Source organism: Cygnus atratus, chromosome Z, assembly GCF_013377495.2.
Source record: "Cygnus atratus isolate AKBS03 ecotype Queensland, Australia chromosome Z, CAtr_DNAZoo_HiC_assembly, whole genome shotgun sequence".
Taxonomy (NCBI): Eukaryota; Metazoa; Chordata; class Aves; order Anseriformes; family Anatidae; genus Cygnus; species Cygnus atratus.
Genome location: NC_066396.1, coordinates 38838863 through 38851290, shown reverse-complemented (window position 1 = coordinate 38851290; position 12428 = coordinate 38838863). Strand labels below are relative to the sequence as shown.

Genomic DNA, 12428 nt, shown 5'->3' with positions numbered 1-12428 from the left:
CTGAGATTTTGATCAGAAAAAGACCATAAACACTTGGTGTACTATTTAAAGCAAGGAAAAGTGCAGCTTTTACATATAATTCAATCAACCTTCTTCATAAAAAATATTCAGCTACTGTTGTAAGAATTTATTTTCACAATAGATGTATTAGGGGTTTAGGAAATGTTTACACATATTCATGGTGTCCTTGGAGCAATCTGGGGTAAATGTTTTTCATATATTCTGTTGCTGAAGCTCATGGCCTAGTAAAGTGCCACTGGTGACTTTGTGGACAAGGCCTATTTCTCTCTCTGATTGTTGTCCTCTGTCATATTACTGCAAATCTATTCAAAACTGGGTTCTGTGAACCTGAACTTCATCTCAGCAGTATCTAGTTCTTCAGGGTCATAGTTCAGTTGAAACTGTCTAGCCCATCACAAAGAGTAGGAAATTAGCGTGAAGAGGCAGACTAGGACTGTTAAGGTACTTCATCAGCCTTTGCATCTCTTCTCACATGTGGTTGTGGCCAGGTGGTTGGTTATGGATGAACAATGATTCTGTACATTGTAACAATTTCCCCATGACTATGGAAATTTTGATAAAATAGAGAATAATGCCACTGATTTCCTTGGTACAGTACTCTGAAATAAGATGGAAAGTACTGAATGGGAATTGACTTCTCTCATTTGACAAAAGATAACTTGTAGAACTACATTATATGCTGAACATCTCTCTGGTACATTGGTACTCAGTTTTGTCAAATATGTTCCTATACTGTGTAAAGATAAAATTACTTAAAAGCAGAATGAACTAATGGAGAGTCAGACTGATTTCTCTGTATCAGAATTATTAACAACATTTGGGCAAAGAGGAGATACGGCTTAGGGCATACACATTTTTTTTTTAAATGTATAGCTGTAACATTTTAGATCTTGCAAGGTGAAACGACCCCTTAGACCTTTTGCCAAAAACTTCCTGATATGTACTTTAATGTTTCTAGTAGTAGATATGGAGCAGACTTTCACTGGGGTTATTAAGCTATGTTGTCAATACTCTATTTAAATTGGAGAAATCATCAGGTGGCTTTTATTATTTTGAAATATAAATTTTACTTCTAATTGTCTTTTTAAAAATGAAACTGTATTAACTAGAAAAATAGTTGTTTATTACTGCTTTCTGCAGTAGATGCTAGACAAATCTGTGACTACTGCAGTTGTTGGTAGAAGATATGATTTATATTAACTAGACTACTTACCTTTAATGAACTTATCCTTTAATAAGCAAGCAGTTAGAATTCACCATTTAATGTTTAGCACACATTCATACGCAGAGGAGGCTGGTGTTTAGATGTAAATGCAGTCACAGAATTTCTTATCCAATTCATAGCAGCTTGAAAAGCTTGTGTAAGCAGTAATTTTCTAGCTTTCAGAATGTCATACCGATGCTTGGTGTCTAGAGTAGTTAGTGTTCTAGAGAGATGAAGAACTTTGTTTTGAACCAGGCTTTTCACTGATTAGTATATATATCTTCGTTGCTGTTCCTTTCTTACTCAGAAATGCTATCTCGGTAGGTCAGGGAATGTTTTTGAGATTCACTCAGCAGACACTGAAGATAAGACCATACTGGTTATGAACTGTAACTGTATCATGCTTACATGCAGCCATGCTGTCCTTCTTCTGGCATATCATTCTGAAGTTTTCAAGTCACACAGAACAGTGGAACTGTCAATGATATAAACAGTGGAAGAAAATCTGCTCTAGCACTTGAAGTTGACACAAAATCCAGAATATAAATTAGCTCCTTTCTGAATTCAAACTAAAGAACTAAAGTGGCTAAAATTCAATGGATAATATATTTCTCTCTGTTCAGTAAAATACTTCATAAAAAAAAAAAAAGATGATGTGCTGTGAAACTATATGAAGGATGTTTATACATTTAAAATATGGAACCCATTATAGTTTCTGAATTTTGAAAACTCAATGTTACATTTAGTTTCAGTAAAACTTTGAATTTTGTTTTATTCATTTCTCACTTTTCATCTTTACCAGTTTCTGTGCATTGCTTCACTTCTTATCTTTATGTTTTTTCTCCAGAACTAGAAATGTCTTTGAGATGGGAGCATGGTGAAGGCATGGCAAAATGCAGAGAGAAAACAAATAAGAAAGAATATTCTTACTTCAGATAAATAATAAAAAAGAACATAAGAAAAATATAGAAAACATTGAATGATAAGGAAAATCAGTGACTTGTATTCTGCTTTTCCCATAGTGAAGCAACAAAGAAACATTCGATGAAGTTAGCAAGTACTATATTTAAAACTGCCTAAAGGACATACCCTTTCTTCTAAAATACATGTTCATCATGTCTTCCAGTAAAAGAACTGGGTGAGAATTTGTAAGAGTGGGAACGTACATATTTAATAGAGAGTGAATTTTTTTGTTGGCATAGTGCTTTTCTGCTGTCATATTATTTCTGAGAACCAAGACCGATCTTCTATTCCTTGATAGCAGAAAGTTAGGAATGTGTTAAAATTTGCAGTAGTTCTAGCAAAATGGATTCCAGGATGGCTGAGAGTTGCTAAATTCAGAACAATTGATACACAATTATTATTATTATTATTATTATTAATTTTATGACTAAATCAATTCCTTTTTACTTAATTGTTTCAGTATGAGTCATCTTAAATAAACATCTTTTTGTTTTGTGACTTAACTGGAGACAATGTTTTCTGTTGCTTGTTTTTTAGTCCTTTAAAGATGAGCTTTTTGTAAGGAAATTTTATTTGAAACTGAAATAAAAAAAATGCACTTTAAAACTTTTTCAATTACTTTCATTTTTGGCTGACACAGTTGATTAGATTTTGTACTATTTCACCAAAAGATTCAAGCATACTTGGAACAAATTTTAGCAATCGCTTAAGCATGCTGAATTCTTAGAATGCCTCACTCAGAATAAAAATGTGTATTCAATGTTCCGTAGCATATATTGAGTATATTGAATTTCAAACTGTCTATGAAAGCTTGTTTTTCTCATTTTGCTTTCAGTGAGCTTGTTCCTCTTCCATTCTTCTGTGATGTGAGTTAATCTTGTTAGAGTCTTTTCAGAAAAACAGGCAGAAAGCATCAGGATTGATTTGAATTTGCTTTGCTTATGCATCAAGAATTAACTTTGGGTGAGATGTCAGATAATTTTAATTTAGCACGGAATTTTTAGAGAAATGTTTATATAGAACATGTATGTGTCTATTAGGAAGACAAGGAAGAGACTTAGCATGAAACAGTACTGGAAATAGTTTTTTTGCTAAGTTCTATGACATAATTTTTTCTAGATTGTAGGTTGTACTTAAAACAGCTAATACTTGATATTTTTCTGACGTTAAAGTGAACTGTAAAATTGAAAAGAAAAAAAAAATCCAAAGTATCTATTTACAGGAGAATACAAATAAGTTTTCACCTCATTGTTTCTTTGCAAAAACACCTTGTGACTCCCAGAGTGGGTTTTGCTTTTCATTAAATCAAATACCAAATAACAAGTAGCAATAGAAACGCACTTGTCATCAAAATCAATCTTGCCTCTAACATCTCACTGTAAATTTTTTTTTTTCTTTCCCCCTAGGTGAACATGGTCATGTCACTTTTAGGAATGTTCTGTCCAACTTTATTTGATGTAATAAGTTCTCTGGAAAACTACCACCCTCGAATAGCTCTAAGATGGCAGCTGGGACGCATCTTTGCTCTTTTTCTTGGCAATCTCTACACTTTCATTATTGCCCTAATGGATGAAATCAATCTCAAGGCAAGCTATTTACCTCCCTTCACTATTTTTAACATGTATCAGGGTAAGGATATATATTTCCAACCATGTCATAGATATGTCAGAGAAAGATGGGAAAGTCTTGGAGTGGAAAAGAAAAGGTTGAGTATTGGTAATATAAGCTCATGTTTATTTTATTTTATATTTTATTTTATTTTATTTTATTTTATTATTTTATTTTATTTTATTTTATTTTATTTATTTTATTTATTTTATTATTTTATTTTATTTTATTTTATTTATTTTATTTTATTTTATTTTAATCCCCTATTTATTTATTTATTTAGTTGGAGGAAGAGAAGATTGTCAAGTATAACATGACAATATGGGAAGCCAGTCTATACAATGGCACTATTCCAGAAAATTCAACTGCTCCTCCAATACAGGTAGACCCTGCAGATGTCCCCAGGGGCCCATGTTGGGAAACAATGGTGGGCCAGGTAACGTAACTTATTTGAGTTAATATTTGAAAATAGATCATAGTGTGTTACAAGATATCATACGAAACCCCTCTTTATTTCTGCTGACTAGAGACATTAAGGTGGGAGAGCATGAGAAAATGCAGATGTGGGACAAGATAATGAAGGATTTTTATTTTTATTTTATTTTTTTCCCAAGCTACAAAGCTTAGAAAACACTATTTTAATTTCTTTGAATCCTCTCTAGTAGGGAGGTCCCCCTGCTGGTACCTGATACAATTCAAAGCATTCCTCTTTTTTTTTTTTTTTTTTCCTCACTATTCTCCTGATTCATCTTCCTCTCCTCATCTGTCTTGTAAAGCCTGTTTAGCAACTATGAGAAGTTGGATTGGTCACAACAATTAATAAAAGTAATAATTCTGAATAAATTTTTAATCAAGCAAAGATCAGTTTTTCACAATGACAGGTATATTGCAAAGATAAGTAGCTCAACCAAAAAAAAAAGAAAAAAGTATATGATCAGCTCTTGCTCGCAGTGTGCATTTGAGAAACCATCTTTATCTTTAACCAAGTAACATCATGCAAAAGAACATCAGTAGTTTAACAGTAAATCTGATCAGTCATTTTATTTGATTCAGTTGAACATTCATAGCTACTGACATTCATATAATATGACACTTCCAAAGAATTTCCCAGCATTCCCTTTTCCTCTGTTTGATCATACCTTATTGTTATTTTTTTTGTCCACGAGATTAAATCCACCATTGAATCACAGCTTTTGCTATTGTTCCATCATTCTGACAGTCTCAGTACCTGTTTGTCTCCACTCCTGACTGGATAAGTGACCAGCAGGTGATGGACAGGAAAAAACAGACCTTTTCTTTTTTTTTTTTTTTTCCCACTGATGCTGAATGATAAGCTAAGAACACCAAGAGCTCATCACTGTGCTAATTTTCTCCATAATTTGAAATCAGAGAGAATAATAAGACTTTTGGGCAAATGGGGTAAGGCCTGGTACAGCAGGGTTTAGTGGGACTGACGGGACTTACTGAAACAAAAGTAAAAGAACAAGGATTTTGGGATTTTAGGAATTTCTTTTTTTTTCTTTCCATATTCAGTGGGAATTGGTGCTCATTTAGGAAGAAAGCCAAAAGAGGGGTTGAGATATCAATGTGGAGTTCTGCTATAGTGGCAGTCTTAGCTGGAAACCTTTCCCAGACTAATCGTACCCTGAAAGTCTCATCTGCTATGAACATAAATAAAAGCAGCAGGTATCTCTAACAAATGAGGGGCAGTTTTCCTCCTGGCATTTCTCAGAATCAGTGAATCAGGAGGAGCTGAGAATTTTTACCAAGTTGTAGCAGGATAAGAACATCCTAGTATAGGATATATCCTTCATCAATATTGTAACTATAACTTGCTTAAATATATTCTCAAAAAAAATAATAATATTGCTTTAACAGGAATTTGTGCGGCTGACAGTCTCTGACACGATGACAACTTATATCACAATTCTAATTGGTGATTTCTTGAGAGCTGTCTTTGTTAGGTTTTTCAATTACTGCTGGTGCTGGGACTTGGAGTATGGATTTGTAAGTATACGATTTGCTATTTTAAATGTTTTTGTCAGATCATCACTTCATGTTTTTGTAGTAAATCACATTTTTCTTTTAATCATACAGAGGTTACAGTTGCCTAGGCATATCACCTTCAAAATTCCTGAACAATATTTTGCTTGTTTGTCTCAGAATTTGGTTTTGTCTTAACATTTGCCTTATTCTTCAGGCTTCAGTAACCTTTGAAAACATGTTTTTATTAATTTGATTGTGTAAGTAAGCTGGCTACACATTTTTCACACATTTCGATTTTAAAGACACTCCCAGGTCTGCAGAATATACATAGCGACTCTCATTGATTTCTATGAACTTTCCCATGGGGTCTTCTAACATAATGAAACAGCCAGTGTTTGTGAAGAAAAATACAGAAGACTTTTGTTTTCTAGAAACCTTATCAGATATATTTTTGCTACATTAAGAATCAGGTACATTCATTTCATTCATTTTCTTTTTTCTTCCTAGTCTTGTAAAGTGTTTGGTAAGTCTTTATAGTACCACATCTGTGGACACAGTGCTTATGGAAATGGTTTAGTGGTGGACTCGGTAGTGTTTCGTTGATGGTTGGACTTAATGATCTTCAGGGTCTTTTCAAATCTAAATGATTTTATGATGATGTGAAATAAAACATATGAGTACATAAGCACATGTAGGTGTGCCAGCTCTGCACTTGGGATTTGAGAGGTTCACTCTTTTATATGGATCTGTGCTAGATTAAAGTAGCCAGCTAAGATACCTGCACTGTAAGGACTGATGTTGTAGTTTTCACCTGTTAAGTTGCAGTCAGGATACTGGGAAAGGTGAACTTTCTTCTGTAGCTTCTTGTGTACTTACTGAACAGTACAGAGAGAGCTAAATCATTTAAAGTTATCTAGGGTACATCTACTCGAACAACCACTGTAGCTTTTCTGCCATTTGTCCTTCTTTCCTCAAAATATTAGCTTCATGTGTGCACATTTTTGTTGTTGTTGTTTGTTTACCGAGAGCCACCTTTCAAGAAATTATAATTTTCCGGAGACAGAAAGTTTGGTGTTATCACAGTGTTGTGGTTTAGCCCGGCTGGCAGCTAAACACCACACAGCCGTTCACTCACCCTCACCCCTCCCTCTCTGGGATGGGGGAGAGAAACGGGAAAGTGAAGCCTGTGAGTTGAGATAAAGACAGTTTATTAAGACAGGAAAATAATAATAATAATAATAATAATAATAATAATAATAATAATAATAATAATGTGTACTAAATAAGTGATGCACAATGCAATTGCTCACCACCCGTTGACCGATGCCCAGCCTATCCCCGAGCAGCCGGCTCCCCCCCCACCCCAGCTAGCCACCCCTATCTATTGTTCAGCATGACGTCAGATGGTATGGAATACCCCTTTGGCCAGTTTGGGTCAGCTGTCCTGGGTCTGCCCCCTCCCAGCTCCTGCTGCATCCCTGGCCTGCTCGCTAGCAGGACAGAGCGAGAAGCTGAAAAGTCCTTGGCTTGGTGTAAGCACTGCTCTACAACAATTAAAACATCAGCGTGTTATCAGCGCTCTTCTCATCCTAATCCAAAACATAGCACCCTACCAGCTACTAGGAGGAAAATTAACGCTGTCCTAACTGAAACCAGGACAGATATCCACCCCTTATTCCATACCATTTATGTCATGCTCAGGTTACACTCTTTCCAATACCTTCTAATTAATCACCATTTTCATCTATGATATATAGCAATCATGGTAGTGATGACATACAGTATTATATGATAATTAACATACTACCATTTAAGCTCATGGGCTATTCTCACCCAGTATTAGGTCCCCTTGAGGTACACACCGGACCTCCCCATTCTTTTGCATTACCCACCAAGTGCATCCAGGTCCCTGAGCAAAAGCAATCCCACAAATGCGTTTGCCTTTTCCTGAGGCAGGAGTAGCCCAGACTGTCTTACCCAGCATGTTTCTTACGTGCACTACAGGAACTTTATCCCCTTCTACAGTGCGTAACAGGTTTGATTGGGCAGGTCCAGCTTGGTTGGCAGATCCTCTAGTATTGACTAACCAGGTGGCCTTTGCCAAATGTGTATCCCAATTTTTGAATGTCCCAGCACCCATTGCTTTCAGTGTAGTCTTTAACAGTCCATTGTATCGTTCAACTTTCCCGGAGGCTGGTGCATGATAGGGGGTGTGATACACCCACTCAATACCATGTTCTTTGGCCCAAGTGTCTGTAAGGTTGTTTCGGAAATGAGTCCCATTGTCTGACTCAATTCTTTCTGGGGTGCCATGTCGCCATAGGACTTGCTTTTCAAGGCCCAGGATAGTGTTCCGGGCGGTGGCATGGGGCACAGGATATGTTTCCAGCCATCCGGTGGTTGCTTCCACCATTGTAAGTACGTGGCGCTTGCCGTTGCGGGTTTGAGGGAGTGTGATGTAATCAATCTGCCAGGCCTCTCCATATTTGTATTTCAGCCATTGTCCTCCATACCAAAGAGGCTTTGACCGTTTGGCTTGCTTAATTGCAGCACATGTTTCACAATCATGAATAACCTGTGCTATAGTGTCCATGGTCAGGTCCACCCCTCGGTCACGAGCCCATCTGTATGTTGCATCTCTACCTTGATGGCCTGAGGTGTCATGGGCCCATCGGGCTATAAATAATTCACCTTTATGTTGCCAGTCCAGGTCCACCTGAGCCACTTCAATCTTAGCAGCCTGATCCACCTGCTGGTTGTTTTGATGTTCTTCAGTAGCCCAATTCTTGGGCACATGAGCATCTACATGGCGTACCTTTACAACCAGGTTCTCTACGCGGGCAGCAATATCTTGCCACAGTGCAGCAGCCCAGATGGGTTTGCCCCTGCGATCCCAGTTGTTCTGCTTCCATTGCTGTAACCACCCCCACAGGGCATTTGCTGTCATCCATGAATCAGTATAGAGATAGAGAACTGGCCACTTTTCTTGTTCAGCAATATCTAAGGCCAGCTGAATGGCTTTCACTTCTGCAAACTGACTCGATTCACCTTCTCCCTCAGCAGCTTCTGCAACTCGTAGTGTAGGACTCCATACAGCAGCTTTCCATCTCCGATGCTTTCCCACAATACGACAGGACCCATCAGGGAACAGGGCATATTTCTTCTCATTTTCTGGTAGCTTGTTGTACAGTGGGGCTTCTTCAGCACGGACCACCTGCTCCTCTGATGATATCCCAAAGTATTTGCCTTCTGGCCAGTCCATAATCACTTCCAAGATTCCTGGGTGACTGGGGTTTCCTATTCGAGCCCGCTGAGTAATCAGTGCAACCCACTTGCTCCATGTAGCATCAGTTGCATGATGTGTAGAGGGGACCCTTCCTTTGAACATCCAACCTAGTACCGACAGTCGGGGTGCCAGGAGGAGCTGCGCTTCAGTACCGACCACTTCCGAAGCAGATCGAACTCCTTCATATGCTGCCAATATCTCCTTTTCGGTTGGAGTATAGCGGGCCTCAGATCCTCTGTATCCCCGACTCCGAAACCCCAGGGGTCGACCTCGAGTTTCCCCAGGTTCTTTCTGCCAGAGGCTCCAGGTGGGACCATTCTCCCCGGCTGCGGTGTAGAGCACATTCTTTACATTTGGTCCTGTTTGGACTGGCCCAAGGGCTACTGCATGAACTATTTCCTGCTTCATTTGTTCAAAGGCTTGTCGTTGCTCAGGGCCCCATTCAAAAGCATTCTTCTTACGGGTTACTTGGTAGAGCGGGTTTACAATCAGACTGTAATTTGGAATATGCATTCTCCAAAACCCCACGACACCTAGGAAAGTTTGTGTTTCCTTTTTGCTAGTTGGTGGAGACATAGCTGTTATTTTGTTGATCACATCCATTGGGATTTGACGACGTCCATCTTGCCATTTTATTCCTAAAAACTGGATCTCTCGTGCAGGTCCTTTAACTTTATTTTGTTTTATGGCAAAACCGGCCTTCAGAAGGATTTGGACTATTTTCTTCCCTTTCTCGAAAACTTCCTCTGCTGTGTCACCCCACACAAGGATGTCATCGATGTACTGCAGGTGTTCAGGAGCCTCCCCCTGCTCCAGCGCAGACTGGATCAGTCCATGGCAAATGGTAGGGCTATGTTTCCACCCCTGGGGCAGCCGATTCCAAGTATATTGGACTCCCCTCCAAGTGAAAGCAAACTGTGGCCTGCACTCTGCTGCTAGAGGGATGGAGAAAAATGCATTAGCAATATCAATTGTGGCATACCACTTGGCTGCCTTTGATTCCAGTTCGTACTGGAGTTCTAGCATGTCCGGCACTGCAGCACTCAGTGGTGGCGTGACTTCGTTCAGGCCACGATAGTCCACTGTTAGTCTCCACTCACCATTAGACTTTCGCACTGGCCATATGGGACTATTAAAAGGTGAATGGGTCTTGCTGATCACTCCTTGGCTCTCCAGTTGACGAATTAGCTTATGGATGGGAATCAGGGAGTCTCGGTTGGTGCGATATTGCCGCCGGTGCACAGTTGTGGTAGCGATTGGCACTTGCTGTTCTTCAACCCTCAGCAACCCCACAACAGAAGGGTCCTCTGAGAGACTGGGCAAGGTAGACAACTGTTTAATGTCCTCTGTCTCTAAGGCAGCTATGCCAAAAGCCCAGCGGAACCCTTTTGGGTCCTTGAAATATCCTCTTCTAAGATAGTCTATGCCAAGGATGCACAGAGCATCCGGGCCAGTCACAATACGGTGCTTTTGCCACTCATTTCTGGTTAGACTCACTTCAGCCTCCAACACAGTTAACTGCTGGGATCCCCCTGGCACGCCATAAATACAGATGGGCTCTGGCCCTTTACAGCTTGATGGCATTAGAGTACATGGTGCACCGGTGTCTACTAAAGCCTTATACTTCTGTGCGTCAGACGTGCCAGGCCATCGAATCCACACAGTCCAATAAACTCGATTGTCCCTTTCCTCCCCCTGGCTGGAGGCAGGGCCCCTCTAGTCCTGGTCAGAATCTTTGTTTCTGTGTTTAAAGGACTGCCTGCTGGAAGTTGGAGCAGCAAACTTTTCAGAGAACCCCTTTCTCCCGATTGTTTTCTTTTGCAGCTCACGTACCTGTGGCTCTAGGGTCTCAGTAGATTTTCCATCCCATTTTCTCATGTCCTCTCCATGGTCACGTAGGTAAAACCACAGGGTGGTGCGGGGTGTGCACCCACCATATTGTCTTCTTTGCATGGATGAACGTTTACCCCTAATAGCCGAGACACTGGTTTGTACAGGTGGGGAAGAAAATAAACTCTCTTTAAGCTGGTGGACCTCTTCAAAAGGTTTCTCCAAAGTATTCTCTTTTAGTTGGTGGCCACTGGTTCATTCAGGTGGGGGGGAAGATAAATTCTCTTTAAGTTGGTGGAACTCTTCAGAGAGTTTCTCCACAGCCGAGACGCAGGCCTGTAGGGAAGAGGAGAGACTTTCTTCGTACTGCTGGAGTTGTTTAGCCACTTCATCCACTGTGGGTTCGTCACTATCTTTCCAGGTTATTATTGCCAATGAGCTGGCATATGGTGATGGTGCACTCCGTACAAACTTCCGCCACATGGGTCGGGTACACTGGACTTCATCTGGATCTGTGGATATTTGTGCGTCGTCTAGGTCCTTATAAATTACTTCCCGTATGGCTAATTCCCTCAGGTACTGAATTCCCTTCTCCATGGTGGTCCACTTGACTGGTAGACATACAAGTTCTTCCTTGAAGGGATACCTTTCCTTCACAGCTGACCGGAGATGCCTCCAGAGGCTGTGAGATCATGCTCCATCTCCACTTGCTTTGTCAATGCCTGCGTCTCTAGCAAGGGATCCCAGCCGCCTGGCTTCCCTGCCCTCTAATTCCACACAATTGGCTCCAGTGTCCCAGCACCGGAGCAGCCAGGTGACAAGCTGCTCACCTATACAGCGACCAAAATCTTTTCGCACATCTCGTAGCTCACACTGGTATAGGGTTTGGGTAGTTACTGTTGCTTTTTCGACATCCTCATCCTCATCTTCATCCTCCTGCACATTTGATGCCCCAGCCTCGTCTTCTCCATACCTAGACCTAGCAGAAGACTGTCTGCGTTCTAAACGACCTGAGTCTCTATACTATTTTTTCACCTTGTCTACAGGGGCAACTTGCACTGCTACAGCTCGCTTCTCCGACCCAGCTACAGGGTCTGCCACAGGGGTTGGAATGCCCTCTGCAGGGGCAACTTGCACTGCTACGGCTCATTTCTCTGACCCAGCCACAGGGTCTGCCACAGGGGTTGGAATACCCTCTGCAGGGACAACTTGCACTGCTACAGTTTGTTTCTCTGACCCAGCCACAGGAGTGGGAGCGGCTGCAGGAGCTGAAGCAGCTGCAGGGGCTGGAGTGGCTGCGGGAGCTGGAACTGGAATGGCTGCAGGAGCTGGAACTGGAACGGCTGCAGGAGCTGGAACTGAATGGCTGCAGGAGCTGGAGCTGGAACTGCTGCAGGAGCTGGAACTGAATGGCTGCAGGAGCTGGAACTGGAACGGCTGCAGGAGCTGGAACTGGAATGGCTGCAGGAGCTGGAACTGGAACGGAATGGCTGCAGGAGCTGGAGCTGGAAAGGCTGCCGGAGCTGGAGC

General features: G+C 40.8%; 1 protein-coding gene across 1 annotated transcript in view; it reads left to right on the top strand.

Annotated features, from left to right (window-relative positions):
- The window catches only part of TMC1 (transmembrane channel like 1), a 72868-nt gene that overhangs the window by 37884 nt on the left and 22556 nt on the right, over positions 1–12428 (top strand). The window contains exons 12-14 of the mRNA XM_035558542.2: positions 3595–3774; positions 4080–4232; positions 5675–5803. Coding sequence (XP_035414435.2) covers positions 3595–3774; positions 4080–4232; positions 5675–5803 — 462 coding nt within the window. The remainder of the gene's footprint in view (positions 1–3594; positions 3775–4079; positions 4233–5674; positions 5804–12428) is intronic.